The 17,411-nt window shown below is 36.8% G+C and overlaps 1 protein-coding gene across 5 annotated transcripts in view; it reads right to left on the bottom strand.

The window, feature by feature from the left end:
* The window catches only part of PHKB (phosphorylase kinase regulatory subunit beta), an 86,047-nt gene that overhangs the window by 26,920 nt on the left and 41,716 nt on the right, over positions 1–17,411 (bottom strand). For all 5 annotated transcript variants that reach the window (XM_082489181.1, XM_082489182.1, XM_082489180.1 and 2 more), the window contains exons 12-16: positions 16,662–16,739; positions 14,584–14,742; positions 10,229–10,323; positions 2,828–2,883; positions 2,543–2,636 (exon numbers count right to left, since the gene is read on the bottom strand). In XM_082489181.1, coding sequence (XP_082345307.1) covers positions 2,543–2,636; positions 2,828–2,883; positions 10,229–10,323; positions 14,584–14,742; positions 16,662–16,739 — 482 coding nt within the window. The remainder of the gene's footprint in view (positions 1–2,542; positions 2,637–2,827; positions 2,884–10,228; positions 10,324–14,583; positions 14,743–16,661; positions 16,740–17,411) is intronic.

Genomic DNA, 17,411 nt, shown 5'->3' with positions numbered 1-17,411 from the left:
ATTTTTTCATTTTCCTCTTTTCACTCCCCCCCTAGACTTTGTGGATCTGATAACATGTCCTCTTTCCTACTTTCAATCCCTAATTTTCCTGGATTGATGTCTTCCCCTCATCTACTTGTTTCTTTTTACACTGCTGTTTTGGACACACGCCTGTTTATGCGTCCAGAGGTTTAAACTGTTACCATGTGCCACTAGGCCAGTTCAAAAATTTCTAATTAAGCACTACTGAGAATTGATAGCATCACGATAACAAATACCAAGATCCGTGTTCTTATGGATCAACCCTCTTTTCCCCAAAATACAGATAATTCCTGCAGCATTAGCTTTCCCTGCCCACAAAGGATGACAAATGCTACCAGGGTTTTTTTGTTTGTTTGTTTGCTGTTTGGTTTGTATTAGTTTTTTTGTATAAGCCTGGAGATCAAATCTCAGTTCTCGTAATGCCCCAAACACTTCCATTGCTTCAGTTTTACAGCTATAGCGTAGCCTTTTCTGGAAGCCCACCAAGAAGAGGTTTTGCATCAGGCGATTTAATATTTTCATGACATTCTTTTTAAAAGTAAATGATGATGAGGCAGATGTTACCTACCCATCACGAGTATAAAGAAAATGTCAGAATTGCCAGATGTCTCACCAGCTTTTGAAAAATAAATCCTAACACAAAACTTGTCATAGCTAGGAATTTAATTGATAATAATAAAACTTAATGAAGGTCTCATCTTTTTGTCAGGGACACAAAGAAATCATGGACGACTGAGAGACAATATATACTTCTATAGTAAATGTATGGAGTATCTATTTCAGGTACAGAATTTCAGGACAAATACAGTCAGAGAGAATCCATTTTGAAATATATTATCAAGAAAACTAGTGAGCAAAAACAGGCTGAGAAATGAAGAAGGCTGACTGTAAACAGAGATATCTCTTTTCTCTCTGTTTAAATATTTCTCAGGTGTTAGTGGCAGTCATTATTTGGGGTAAGCATTTTTGTGAATAAGCTAGCAAGGTTTTGGTACGTCAGTAATCCTCACAGACTTATGAAGCCTGAAATATCTTGCTATGCTCTATTTTTGGTTTTACTGGCATCAGCCACGTGGTCCTGATTTCAGAGGGAGAGACTCGCATAGTGATTTGTTCCACAGCTGGAACTTCAGGGTTGACAAACTAAATATGTTCATTGTACTTCTCCCAGACATTCAGAATTCCTCACTCTTGTTTGAGACAATTTGCGTCATTCAAAGTTAAACAAGCGCTTTCTGTGCCCCATTAGAATATAATAGAAAAGACCATTTCAGTTGGAAGGGACCTACAACGATCACCTCGTCCAGCTGCCTGACCACCTCAGGGCTGACCTGATCCACAATCAAACTTTAGGTGGTGAAGTATGAAATACATCGAGTGCGCATCTGTGGTTCTGGATCAGCATACTTGTCTGACAGTTTCCTGTAGCTCATTTATGTACAGTGGGGACTATTTTCAAGGTTTTATCAGAGGAAGGGTCCAGGTGTATCAGAGATAGGGGTAAACAGGTAGCAGTAATCATACGGGTTCTTATTAGAAGTTTTGACAAGTTTAGCTACTATTGCTGATCAACGCATTTATCATTCAGAGCAGCAATTCTCAGAGTCTCTTATATTGAACTGTATTTCCAGGACAAACAGCACCGCACAACTTGCAGCGCATATTCAATGTAGTGAAAGTGCTATATATAAAATACTAAAAATGACTGAACAGGAAAGAGGCCATGGTAGTGCAAAGAGTTGCTGAAATGGACTGGTATGGCCTGCAGATGCCATTCATCTTCAACGGCTGGCTTCACGGGGCGTTGACAGCTACCTGCACAGATGCATCTAAGCTGGCATCAGCAGGGAGGCTGAGTACAGGTAAGGGCTAAAAGCGGTGGTACTCCGCTAGGAGACTACTTGCCTGTACAGAAAAAGGAAAACCTGAAGTCTTCGCAGAAGATGAAGGGGATTCTGAAGACATCCTTCTCGCCAGTAATTTTTGACCATAGATTTTTAAATGTGCCAAGTTAAAGGGGTAAACTAAAAAGGGTTTAAACACCAAACTTCCTGGATATAGTCAACTCCAGGGACTTCTAAGAAAACAGTTACAGAAGACCGTGTAACACCTGTTTTAGGGGCTACACTATGAAACGATAGGATGGTTTATTCCTACTGCCTTAATCCATTTCTTTGACTATTGCTCATTTGCTTGTTTCTCCATCAAGTTTCACTTAGTCTACTGTGCTGTTATTATTATTATTAGAAGTTTATTATTCGTTCATTATGCTTTGAAAGTGGCTCAGGTAATAAGCCTAATCAGGTAATACAGAGTATCTGGTCTTCAGCATTTCACTGCAAGCACAACCTAGGCACATGTAACTCACCAGCGTCAGCATATCTTGCAGTTGAATTAGAGTAACACAAAAAGGTAGACAGCAACCTTAAGGAGATACAAGTCTAATAGCTTCATACAAATTCCTAGAGTTAAAAAAGAAATGTATAGCTAGATAAATAATTTGAGATACAAAATTCCTTACTTTGACAAGTTCTTTTTGAGCCCATATCTGAATTGGTTCCACCTGCTGGGGGGTCTGAGTTTGGATTCCATACGTGTTCAGAAAAACTTGTAGGCTAGGAACAAAATCATGACAAATTTCATGAGAAATCACAGAATAGTCTTAGTTTTAACAATTATCTTGGCAGCAGATACACAAGTAGCAGCATTATATTCTACACTTCCTTAAATACCTTTGGCAAATTTAAGATGTCAGTTGTTCAACACTTCCCTAATACATACAGTCTTAAGAAAAGCAAATACATACCGCTGACTTTCTGCTATCAGGGCCACATGTACTACCAAATCATTTTCTAAAGGACCCTAGAAAATAAGGGAAAAATATTAGTATTTACTAACTGAACATTTTGTTAGAAATAGCATGAATAGGGACAATTCACAAGTATGACAGACATCACTCTCGGCGTTGGTTTTTCACACTGTGTAAACAAATTGAAAGAACGCTTCAGGACTAAAACTTGTAAACGTCAAAACTATGGGAAAACTGCCCTATCAATACTTTGCAAGATGCATTTTTGAGAATTAATAATAAATAGGTTTCTGCTAATCATTTCCACTGTTTGGTTTGTTGGCGTTGTTTGTTTGTTTGTTTGTTTTTTTAATGTAAAAACACTTGAGAAAAACATTTTGCTTCATACAAAAATTGAGAATTTACACAATCTGTATTTCCTTTCTGCCTGATACGACATAATGTTTTGATACACATTTTTGTGAAGATTGAAATAACTCGGCTATTTGGATAACAGAAAATATCCACTTTAAAATAACGAACTGATGATTTCAACCCTTTACTCTGAATTGTTTTGATCAGACAGCTACTCTTCACAGTTATATGAAAGAGATACGACATTTCACAGGAGATAACATCATTTCCTTGCATTCTTTATCACACAGACACTTCATGTTTGAAGGAAACACTAGCATTTTACATCGGGAAACCATGCAAATAGGAATGCGTTCAATGCATTGGGTGAAATCATTGACCCGACTCCCTGGGTCTTGAAAAGGCAATTCACCTTTCTTTTCTCCTCACTGGCAGCAGGTATTACTAGCTAGAAAATGAGGTGGCCGAGTTATTCCTCGTTCACTTCTTCTCTGGCATTCAATGACTGTAAAATCAACAAAACTAAAAGCAGCACACACTTTCATACCTAAAATGCTTTTTGTCTACTTTTGTCTAGAAACTACCAGAACATGAATGACAAAAGTTAAATACATCTTCTATCAATTGATTATATAAAAATACATCATTTTCTGTGAAGATAGGTGGATAGACATACTGATTTAGAACAAGAAGTTCAGCGTGAATGCTTGCTTGTTCAGGCGCCTGTAAGCCTTGATATCAAGTTAGATCTTATGGATTTGCAGAAGAAATTATTGATGACATTTTCCCACAGTCTATCAGCACTATATTTCCACTAAAAATTTTGGTCTTTTGTCATATGAAATAAGGTTGTGATGAAAGAACATGCACAAGGAGACCAGATGATGTCATCAGAAGTTCAAGTACCATTAAAAGATTTTCCTCCTCAGATTAAGTTTCTCATGCTATCAATTGCAGGTATACAAACAGTAGGAAAATTCAAACCAATTCTCTACCATAATCAGTCCATTATGTTTATAAAACAAAAAGCAAAGACCCTCCCCAAAAACAAGAGCATCCCCTCCACGACTGTACTGATTTATAGACAGCCTGTGATCTAACTTGGGGAGAGGGCTTCAAGTTAATGCTCAACTTAATTATTATTGTATTAATGACACGGTGAGTGGGACTGTGTAACCACAGACCGTAAGCTGTACATAAATCTGTGTGTTCTGCATCCCCACTGAGGTACGCCCTGCTCTGATACCAGTACTAATGCCTCTCATACACAGACATACCCAACGCCAGGATTCATTTCTAGCAGCCAGTACGTGGTGGTTCTAACGTGGGCCATGACTATGCAAGTGAATTTACAGCACAACTGACACAACACAAAATCTAGGTGAAAAATAGCTAGACTTCTAAAAGTACTGTGGAAAAATATAACTATAATTGCTGTACAGCTACAGGATTGCTGTAACATCAAACATAAAGTTACTTTTATTGTCATTTAACACGTCAAGGCCTGGAGGCTCACCAATAGTGCTCTAGAAAAACACAGATCAAAATAACAGCTATAATACTCATAAAGTGTGTCACTTTTCAATAATGATCATGATATACAGCATTTGCTATATATATTAAAAAAAAAACCAAACAGATGTGGAAAAGCATTAAACTCCTAAATATTCCACTAAATAGAACTTGTTGTTAAAAGTTCCATTTTAATGTGTTTGATTTCACATTTGTCTAATAATGCAAGCTAAGGTGTTGTTCACACAACATCAATCACCGTCTCCCCAAGATACTGCAACAAACCCCCCCACCCTCGGTTCACCCTTCTGCCTTGCATTTTCACAGTCAAGAGTGGGCAGAAGGGTCTGTTTCAACTATCTTCTGCATGCTGTGCAAATGATACATATACCCCAGTGTTTTCAGAAGACCGAGATAAAGACAGATTAGTTGTTCCTCCTCTCAAAGAAAAACAAAACAAAACAAAACCAAAAAAAACCTAATCACTGTTTTTAACAAGGTTATAAACTGTTGGAGGCAGGATAAAGGGAAGAAACCCCGACTCCATTCCTGGCAGAAGCAGAGAAAGCAGCTCAGTATCAGTCTTTTGCTGTGCTCTCACTAGACAGATGCTATCCCTATATGCCTTTGTGCACACATTCCCAGGAGATCTCAGAACTCTGTAAAAAGTCCATTCATTTTGAACATGTGAGAATGGGCACAATATTCCAGAACACCGATTAAAAGGTACCTACTGGGCTTTCTAAGCATATGGAGTGAGATGAGGGAAACAGAAATAGCGTGCAGCGGAAGAAACTGTACGTAACCCAACTAATCCACCTCGCTGCTACAGAACTACAATTGAATTGTTCCAAAACACATCTGCTTCTGGAAGCATCTCAGTTCTGCTGAACGGTTTCCGGTCAATGCCACTAACACACCAGACTTTTTACATGAAATAGAATATGGACACACAGGTGCCTTAAATTCTAAAATAACATTTTGCAATTCTGTGTTAACTGTGGTAGACAATTGCATTAAGAGAAATGAAAGCAAGAATATGCTTATAATTAACATTACAAACCAAATCATCCCATAGACGGTCTCTAAACCGTCAAAATTGAACACGCCCTAATAAATCCGAAACATAATTTAGGTAGCTGAAAAATCTTAATATATCTCAGTCTACCTACACTTAGTCATTTTAGTTCCTTCTTTACATGTTATCTACTTCCCTGAAAATAAAAACATAAGCAGCCTATCATTTTGACTGTTCTCTTCCCAACCTCGCCAATGGGCATTATGCTTAATTTTCAGTAACATTAATGAAGGCCTCACAAATGATTACTAAGTCTACAAAGCAAAACATTAAAAGAATACAGCCATCACATGCAGTCAGAGAATTTAATTAATTAATTGCAACCCTGTGTATTTCACATTAACCCAGAAGATAAATTAGTCTTACTTTCACAATTTAGTAAGATTGTAATTTTTTTTAAATGCTAAATTAAATATAAGACAGCAATAAATCAGCTTTCGTATACTCCAGTAAAATACAAAACAGAACCAGAAAATCCCCACCCCACCTCATTTCTCAAATGTTATTGTTACTGTACAGGCCTTCTCACACACTAAGTTCTCCCAAAACAGACTGCAATGACCAAAACTGCGTTATAATAGAATATAATCTCTCCTGGGCATGGAGACAGTGAAAAGGAATAATAAAATAAGCTCTTCTAAGGAATCCAGTTCTAAAGAGTTATCCCCACTGAAACAGTGCCCTGCATTATCTTCTTTCACTAAAGTAAACGGTGCATGGATGATTCCACTTGCTTTTTAATTTGTGAATAGGATTTAACCTGAAACACTACTGACCATTGAGCACTACAAAGCAAATTAATAGTGCAAAGGAGAACTGCTCTGACTGCTGTTACACTTCCTTGTGGTTTGCAACACCGACTAAAACTAGCAAGGAGAATACTGCTCCAGTGCCACACTGGCGTTTCCCCAAGAGGGAACATATGGAGACCTCTTCCCGAAAGCGAAAAACAAGGGTTTGGGCGCATTAAATTAGGAGAGAAAACATTTCCGTTTAACTATAAACAGACAAAATTAATATTTTAGTATTGGTGGCCATTAAGATTTTACAATACTGCTCATGTGATTCCACAGTTTTCTACAACAAATGAGATTGTCCTCGTTTATCAGATTTCCTCCATTGAGTGATGCATTCACAGCTGTAAGTTACATAGTTACATATCTATAGTTTTCATAGCAATTTTGCCTTTGCAGGTCTGTATTACCTTACTTTAATTCTAGAATATCCTTCACTAGTGCTTCAAACCTATAAAACTAAGGTTGGAATATTTTAAATACTTTTCGTTACTTGCTTAAATCTACACAATTATGTGGGCATCAGACATATTTTTGTCATGGCAACAAAGCCACAAATAAACTAAATTAATCACATTTTTCAATGGCAAGCGTTTATAGAGATTTTTGTCAATGCAATCAAAATATGAAAATATGCCTACGTGGAAAATGCATTTCCCTAAGAAATATTTCCTCGGCACATGGCTTTAAATAAAAATTTAAAAAGCCTTTTTTTAGGTACATCACCTTCCAAAACACTACACCTCAACCAAATTTATATACACAGGCATCTGATTTTTTTTACATATCCGTGTTTATTCCTCACAGTAATGAAATTCAATAAAAGTGGAAATACTTTTCTGTTCAATGTAATTGAATAGTTCTTTAGCTATATACAGAAGAGAAGACATCATTAAAAAGAAGAAACTGCTTTTGATTTCCAAAGACATCATTAAGATGTGTTGTGTTCTCATTTTGTATAGCTAGTAATTTTCCTAGCACTTTAAGGCAAATACTAAATACTGATTTTGCATAAATTAGCTCAATTAGATAAAATGGCATAATCAAATATTCAGACAAACTGTTTACGCAAATTTAAAATGTGGATTAAAAAGTCAAGGTCGACACTCAGCTGGAACTTGGGAGTTTGCTGATTTTACCTACAAGCCCTTTGCTGACAAAGCACGCCTCGCTCACACTGATACTTCAACGCATCTGCCTTTCGTTCTTTAACCTTCTCTTAATGATGACCAATTTGAACCAACATCTGTATCAACAAACATTTTTCCCCTTGATACTAACTGACCTGTAAACCCACACAAAGTACAGCAGCACCTGTTTCAGTACAAACAATCCCAATGAAATTCCACAACCACCTAGTAGTTCGCGCTGCAGGGACACCAACCCTTCCGGTCACAATTTGTACATTGTTCCTCAGAGGCTACAACACCAAAGGTCTGATGCCACAGTTGTCTAGAATCCCCACTAATTCACAAGCGTCTCTCTTTCTTCTAACCCACCTTGAGAAGCGCATGCAGTAACCTGGACAGTTTTATTGGTGACATAGCAAAGAAGTGCATGCACAGTCATCTGCAGCAAAGTACCACCATCGCTGGGAAGAATAGAGGTATAAGCAGACCTAGGCAATCCCAGAGCTGCTCGCTTTCTTCAGTTATTTACCATTCCACCTACACACCACTAAACAACAGACAATCCATCTCACAACCTCTTGCATGAAAAAGGACACACGCGACTACAGGAATTGCTGAACACATTAATCTAAGGCAGATTTCTATAAAGATTTTTAGGTTTAAGAAAAAAAAAAGTAATTTTATCCTCTCTTGACTTTTAGCTTTCAGATATAACATCAGTCTTGTTCATCAGAATATGCTCAAGGATCACCCTGGGAATGTCTTCTCTTTCTCTTATCCTGACAACAACAAAAACATTACTGATCTCAATGGAAAATTTCTGCCAAAGTTTTAGGAAATTTAAGCAGCTAAAGACAGCCTATAAAAGGAAAGATTAACAAGCATCAGCTCCACCAAGTTGTCCTAGAAGAGCACAGTTGGTCTTTCAAATAATTCCAGTGTAGACAACTGTTGAGTGCTGAAAGAACACGGGGACTGTATAAACACTTGATAATGACAAACCATCTAGTCTGATCTCCCTTCTAACTGTGACAAAGCTTTTTTTCTTTTGCATCATTTGCAGATGAAGCAAAATATCAAAATGTAGTTAAGTTCTTTTCAATTCTTTCAACACTGTTGAGCTTTTAGAGTCCCTATTGTATTGCTGAATTTCATCGAGTAACTGCATTTTACTAAATATGTTCTTATTGACCCACAAAGTGACCACCAAGGAGTAAGTTATTAGAAAAGAAATTGTTATTGCATTATTTATCTCTTTTGGAAAGCTCCCAGGGCAGAGGCTATTTCTCTCTAAAGATCTGAAAATTCCCTGTCATATAACAGGTACCCCAAAAAATAGTAAAAATGCTTTTCTACCAAAACATTTCCAGATGAGTCACGCAGCATCTTTAGAACAAACCATCATCCTCTTCAAAGTGTTCATCTGTGTCATATTTAAAGTTACTGGTTTCTGGTTTCAAGAATCAAAGAAAAAAAAAATTTCGATGGGTTGTGCCCAACACTGACTCGATGCAGGTTGCTTCTAATAGCGTTCCTAAAAGGGCACGTGCTATCGGCAGCTCACAATTTCTGTAGCATTCATAATCCCATGATGTAAGAACAAACAAAGAAACTGGGAACAATGGAAGTCACTGAGCTTTCATTATCTCATATGAAAGTGGCAGAAGAGCTTCACTGTGAACAATGAGAGTCTCGTTAGGAATGAGACAACTCCCGGGGACTTGGATTGCCTTGGTTACAGGAAACAGTAAGAAACAGAGGTCTTAAGCAGCATTTGGACAGAACAAAAAAAAACTTGTTCACTTATCTTGGAATAAATCTTAAGATAAATACTTTGTATTTTATGCTTCAATAACAAATTCACAATGCTGAACAAGGAGCCTTCCAAATACATCTTCCTTATACCAAGAAATAAAAAGGCTGAAAAACATCTCTTAGCTACACATTTCCATACATACAGTTCTTCCCTCTTTAATAAAAGAAGTCCCCTACATATAGGGCATGTTTCTGTCTTGTTATCCTATCTAATGCAGATTTGAATTATGTTTGAAGCATTCCCCATCCCTGGGCTCTCATTCCTGCTGTGTATTTAGGCCAAATACAGGAGCACATTTCTATACCGTACATACCAAAAAAAGAACCTCATCCTTGTAGCTATTAGAAGCTCTAAATAAAAAAATATGAATACACTGAAGTGGTAATCAATTTGAAGGAATAAAAACGCAGGCTCATTCTTGCCTTCCTGACATATCCTGTAACTCAAAGAAACACACCTATCTATTAGCAACTATTTAAACATATTTTCTGTATCATTTGGATTGCACCACTTAATTTGAAGGCAAATGTACACCACGTCCCCAAAACTGCAGATGTTATAATCTTCCTCTTAAAAGGAATCCTCCATCGACTAAGAAAATGTATGTACATTTAATATTTTCCTAGCACTTTAACTGTAATATTAGACAACTGTATATAACACGTACATGACAATTTTTCAATAAAAATATTTTAATACTGAGCTTATGCTTACCTGATTTGAAAATCTCATGCTAACATTCCGCTGATCTTGTGGAGGTACATAACGTCCAATAGGGTCAATATCTTTAGGACTTACTAACTTGTCAGCTGAAAGTAAACGATAATAAAAACACAGAATGACTTGAGTACTTTCCGCAGCTTTTGTGAAGGAGGCATGCAAACATATTTCACATAGTCAGTTCTGCTGCTATAATCTTTGGTTTAGATCAATGATTTACAGATCAAAATTACATTCTGAAAAACTGTATTAACTTTAAAACTAATGACTCAAGCATCATTCTTGCTATAGCTAGTTACAATACTGTAGTATATAAAAACAATCCTTTATTTCTTCACTGAGATTTGTTAAAAGAATATATGCAGACAACAGACTCCACAAGGCACATAAAAATCCCTCAATCCACAACCACAGGATTATTCTAGAGTTTTAACTAGAAACTCAATGGTTACCATCAAAAATTGTTTAGCTTTGAAGAAAAGCAGACAGCCTTTATCTCAAGGTAATCACACAACTATAATGCTGAAAGGGGCAAGGGATATCAAAGATATCTCTCAATACAATACCTCAAGAAGAAATTGTAAAAAAAACACAATCAAATATATTTGAAACCTAGCAATTTCTACATGGAGTTTTTTTACATGGGGGAAAAAAAAACCCCAAACCTAAAATTCCATTATTTTAACCTTCTCCTGAAAAAAAATTAAGTACTCCAATAAAAGTATACTATTAAAAAGTTTCAACAAGTGCCTTGAATAAAGGTTCACAATCTACTGTGGACTATTATGCCCTTCAAATAAGCATTTTCCTATCAAAATCTCATTTTGACATGAAACTGCCCAATCTTTATTTAATTTGTGCTACAGAGGATATCACAGCGCATTTTCATTTCTCCTAAATATAAGTCAACGATTTTGCAAATATTGTTAAAAAGCTCTACCCTAGGAAGTCAGCTATGAATCTAAAAGAGAAATAACTCATGACTTGATTAGCTTAATTCAGCTACAACAGAAAACCAATGCTGTCTTGATACGAAAAATATTTCTGAATGCTACAGCGTGTAGTAAATTAAGACAGCAGTTTATAAGCTCAAAATATGTCCCGGCTCAAGCTTCAAAGTGTTAGAAAAAGACAGCAGAATAAATGGTGCAGTGGAAAGAAAACACATGGGCAGCCAATGACGGACGCTGGCTGGGCAGTTCCCCGAGCAAGCGGTGAAGGAGCCTGCTGCTGCCGGGAGCGACGCCAGCGCCTCTCAGCTACAAGACGCTGCGACCATCTCCTGTCCTCAGCCTTCTGCTGGGAGAATGCTGCTGGACTCCTGCCAGAGTCCTGTCCCTCCGCTCTGCACTACTCCCGACAAGTCATGATCCAGGTACAGGTGGATCAAAAAAGCAAAACTAGATTATGAAAAATCACCATGGACAATTTATTAATATACTGACACGTGTGTTAGTAAAATACATTTTAAGGAAAACAGTCACCTAAGCACCAGGCGACACAGTCAGACTTCTTATGGCTGGCTAAAGGCACAGAAGTTACTTAAATTATTTGTAGTACTGCTGATTCTATCAAATTGATTCAACAAATGACTGCAAGATCAACACGCTCTGCCTCATAGTTCTTATAAGCAAGAGCAGTTTCTAGAATATGTGTTCTATTTCCACTGTTTTTTACACTGACTTACACTGCTCAGTAATTAAAATATATGCTCTGAATAATTTAATATTTCAACCAACTATACCAATAGACTAATACAAAATTTAAGCTAACTTTCAGTGTTTACAATTTTATTTAAAAGAGGAATCTCAGTGAATATTCATCACTATTATCACAAACACAAGTATATCGGAATGCAAAAGCAGAGTCTTCTTTGTTAGATCATTATTTCCATCAGCAACAGCTGACTACTGTAACCCATTTGGTCTATACTTTAAAAAATATTGCTAAAAACTCTTAACTTGGGTCTAGGCAGCACTGAATCCACAGAACAAGACATAAAAATGACAAGGAAAAGCACAGGAAACATAAGAGAGCTACTAAATGAAAGACTAAACCAAGTGAGTTTCCAGTTGCACAACCCAGCTTAATATCCGGCATGCCTCTTCTGTGCTCTAAAATGGGGGGACCTGATCATAAAGGCTTTACAAACCTCCTCAACCAGAGCAAGAAAGAAATTCTATGAAAGATTGCATCACTGTCTGCAAAACGCATGCTTTTTTTCTTAATAAATAATTTTTTCAGTTGCGTAGGCATGTGGTGACTTCCAACAGCCAAAGGCAGGCACTGTCATTGCCTCTGTTCAGAGCCTTTATAAGCAGGGTCAAAATTCTGACTTCGCTACTTCTGTTTGCCCCTCTGTGGGAGGCAGGAAGATGTACAAGAATTGACTCAGTTTCGCGTTGCTGCATTTAGAAAAATTTGGACCGCAACAGGCAGCCACTAGGCCCACTGACAGGAGCAGAATCTAAAAAAGGTATCCATGCCTGCACGACAGAAGCAAGGAGGCTGAGCAAATACAAATTAATTGCTACCCTTGAGGCCACACAACAACTTCTGGAATGGATGATGAAACGGGAAATCACTACCTTCCCAGAAATCACAGTGTTTGGAGCCCCATCCCTGGAGGTGTTCAAGGCCGGGGGGGCTTGAACAGGACGGGGCTTTGAGCAACCCGGTCTAGTGGGAGGTGTCCCTGCCCAGGGCAGAGGGGTTGGAACTCAATGATCTTTAAGGTCCCTTCCAACCCAAACCATTCCAGGATTCTATGCGTCTGCCTTCCACATAATTAGCAATGACCAACAAGCAAAGTAACACACACACAAAGACTTTCACCAAGGACAAGAATGTTATTCAGGTAGGTTTTCACACAGAAAGGAGCAAAATTAAATGCACCAATTGTAAATCAGTATGAATAAACGGAGTTCATGATATAATAATCACCGGTGAATCGATTTAGCTTCGCAATTAGATTTCCAGACCCTATTTGCAAAGACTATGAGAGAAAAGGAAAAAAAAAAAAAGTTTTGAAAAAAGGGAGAGAGGAATGAAAAGCAGTGAATACAGTGGAGAGAAATTTTAAAACAATAAAGGAAACAGTTACTAATGATAACATTTCAAAGAGAGATTTAGCACAATTATTAAAAGAAATAGTGTGTAAGAATGTCAGCAAAAGGAAAGAACTGAAGCAAAACAAAAGAAAGTTACATTAGTCAAACAGCACCTAGCAAACAATAAATACAGTTTATTTAAGTAGCATTCTGCAGGCATAGAAGTACACAAATATTACTACAGTATTCCTGCACACACATTAGAGGATTACTTGGCTAATACTAAGAGGTTAAATTAATTTTTTCTTTAAAGGTGAGATTGCCTGCATTTACTTTAGTGTTGGCTAAAAAAGGAATTGTGGAAGGAATACACTGAAACCAAACAGGTGGAGCACCAGACGGACCCTGTTCTTCCATACCTAAAGATACATCCACTGTTCCTGCCAAGTCTTGAATTTTTAAACTCCCCTTGAACGTTTCTCATTTTTACTACCAACAGCCTGTTTCCATTTACAGTCTTCACAGCAAAAAAGTTTTCAGAACTCAATCTACTGATTACTGGGTAAATGCTGAGCATGTTAGAATGAAGTAATATATCTTTCTCCTAAAAAAAACATTAAGAAAAAAAATCTTAACTGTGAAGACTTTTCTGGCCTAACAACTGGTTTTGCATTAGCTTTTGAATCATCTCAAGTTAGACCAAGAATTCATTTGTGACTGAAATCCACCATAACAACCTTCAATGGCCAAACTTTGAAGTGCACTTTCAAATGTTCTAGTCTCTTCTATTTTAAAGGGTAAAAATAACACAGACTGAAGATGATATTAACTTCATCTGAGACCGCAACTATTCAAAGTCTAAGCTTGTCTTGCTTAAAGCAGTAAATAATTTGAATTAAATCCTATAGATCACTTCCAAACATCATTTGAACAGATGCAGCTGATAGAGTTAATCCAGGAAGTGTCACGTTAACATATTTTGTCATGAAGAAAAGGAATTAAGACAGAAAGCCAGGAAAGGAAACAGCAAAAGAGAAACCTATCATGTTTAGAGGATTTTCAGTATTCTATAAAATATTCCAGTAAGCTTCGTAGTATGCTGAATGCAGCATAAAGTTTTAACGTAAAGAATAAAAAGCAATTTTTCGCGTATGTACAAAAGCAGAGGACACACATGCCACCCATAGTCCATTCAGAACTCAAGCAAATGTTTGTTCAGTTTCAAGAAGAACATTAACAAAATAAATATCCTTCACTTCAGACGAGTCAAAACCTAACAGAATTTCCTCAGCCTCTTACCCAGGAGTTTTGCAATGATGTAAACCGCCTGTCCCCACAAGAAAAACTTTCCATCGCGTCCGTTGTTACTAGGAAACCGTTTCTGACTGCCAGGGTTCTTCTTTTCCAGTTCAACAAAATCAGCTGGCACATAGTAATACTTGGGTACAACAGGACACCCTGCAGAGTTTTAAAATAAGTGCAGTAAGTAAATAAATTCCACTTCCCTTATTATTTCATTGTAGTCCCCTAATAAAGCTGAAGTGGATTCAAAACAGGAGAAATGATACCCGATACCCTAGCAACAATTTAATTGAACAGGAAGACTTGTCATTCATTGTTATCTCTCAAAACCACAATCAAGGTAGGAAACCCAGGGCAATATTAAACTAAAACCTTTGTTTTCACCACACATTTCCACAGACTTTCTTCCCAGAACACACACATTGTCTGTGTAGCAACTTAGTGCGCAAAAATAAAAAAAAAATAGTATTTTTCACCTAAAGCAAAATGCAGTGCAGACAACAAACCGTAACCAAAAGAAATGAAAGCTGCAGCAGAGTGAAACACTTGGAGTGTTTTTCCCTGCATTTAACACCAGGTCAATAGCAGACAACTTTTTCTAAGCCAAAAGTAGTTAATCATTTAATTAAATGAAAATTATATTTTTTTTGCAAGTAAATAAAACCAAGTTAAAAACAGTATTTTCATTTTGAAACAAAATGGCATAACTTCTTCATTGGAATATAGCATATCTTGTATCTAGAATTATGCCACAGGTATTACTGATCATTGTAGATGAACAACCTTTTTTTCAACACTTTTTAAGTGGACAAGAGTCAGGAATTTAGAAGCCTAATTACAAGTGACTGACCTAATTATATGCAATACAAAAGCAAATTAGTATGCTTTCTGCAAAATTAAATTTCACCTTAGTATTACTTTAATTTTGAATTTGTTTGGATAAAAAACAGGTGATAAACAGAACAAAGCTGCAGTGTCTGACTGTTTGCTTAGAAAAAAAAAATTGCTGGCAGGAAGCTGAGAAAAATTGAAAAGTGGGAGTTACGACAGAGAGAATATTCAAATGAGTGAGGTATCAAAACACACCCAGAGATTTTAAGGTGAGACATTCATGATGACATTCAGCAAGAGGAACCACAAGATTAATTTAGTGCCCATGGAATTTCACATCCTCATTAATAATGAGAAAAAAGCAATGATCAGCAAGGTCAGAAAATTTGAAATCTAATGAAAATTTGGTAAGGAATCATTCATATTTCTTACAGAAACTAGTTCACTTCAACAAGTATTCTAAGTTTAAAGAACAAGTCAGAATAAAATATTCTGCATCTACTTGTGTAACTGTACCACAGATGTCAAGAACAGGGAACAGGTGACTAAAGATGCTGAATTTTAAAATTGGACTGTCAGTATACTGAAGCTTGTTCTGTTCTCAGGCCATTTTTTTTTCCTCCTACTCAAACTTATGGTCTTTTTTTTTTTTTTTTTAAACTGAATTTTGGATGGATGTGCCTGTAGGCCATCAATAGTCTTGTCTGCAGTTCCACCAAAATTGTGGAGTGCACAATTCAAGTAAGAGAACATTTATATTAAAATTTACATGTTGCCACTTTCACTGCTCTATGCTAAAAACAATTTCATATGCATATACCAAATTATTTTTTAAAATCTTGTGAAACTTCACAAGACAGTAAATGACACAAGTAATTCTTGACTGTATCCAGGTGGAACATTGGAAACAGACTGAGTGTTGGTAGTTAACATGTTCCTGCAAAGTCAAAGTGAACTCTGTAAATAAGGAAGCGAAGGAGGGGAAGAATGACTGGGTACAGTGTAAATCTTACATTTATATGAGTAGCATTTTTGCAGATATAGCATCGTAAAGTGTGATGATAAAAGTAATGGTATCTACATGAAAGAGATTGGTTTAATATTTTGCCATCAGGAAACATAGTGATATTATTACTTCTCCTTTGCTCTGACTGCAATATCCATTAATAGGGATGTCAATATTTTAATACCTTCAGACCAATAAAAAGCTACAGCGTTTTAGATGAATGAGTATCAGACAATACCTTCAGATGTATGTTGAAGCAAAGGATCCAGAAGATCCTGATATTCCTTTACTTGTGCAGGATTTCCTCTAAAAACCCCTAAAAGTAACCAAACAGTAATTGATTTAATGGAAGAAATAACTTTTCTGTGAGCTTAATGTTCATAAAAGAAGAAAAAAAATCTAACGTTTATTTTTCAGCAGGGTAGTGCCTACACACTAAATAGTTCATGAAAAGTAAAAGACTAAACTGTAGATCCTCACTTACTGCTACAGCTAAATCTCACAGGGATCACGAATCAGCCACTCTCTTATTAGCTTAAACTGAAAGCGATGGCAAGCTACACGGGACAGTAAAGCTGTGAACTTAGAGAGGCTGAGGAACTGGACACAGACAACCAGCCCAGCTAGCTGTAAACAGCTTCCTTAATTTCAGCAGAATGAAGAAGCAGAGATTGTGTACCAGCGTGGAGACAAACAAGCGGGTTCTAAATCTTTAGGACAGAGTTACAAACTGATCTAGAAGCGAGTTGCCTAGAAACCCCAACAAATAAATACAAAAGGAAATTTGGAATAGTAAATTGAAAAATTCCCCTCCAAAGATTTTTAGATGGAATGTTTACATTGATAAGTTATATAGGTTATATCTTCATATTATAGAGGTTCAGAACTGCTGACACACCTCGAGATATTAAGCAGAACAGTCAACTCCTTATGATGCTGCTTTAGGGGAGAAATTGGTAAGTTTGGGAGTACCAGTACCTTAAGTGTT

Source organism: Vanellus vanellus (assembly GCF_965231255.1).
Source record: "Vanellus vanellus genome assembly, chromosome: 12".
In the NCBI taxonomy this organism is placed as follows: Eukaryota; Metazoa; Chordata; class Aves; order Charadriiformes; family Charadriidae; genus Vanellus; species Vanellus vanellus.
This window is presented reverse-complemented; position numbering and strand designations above follow the sequence as displayed.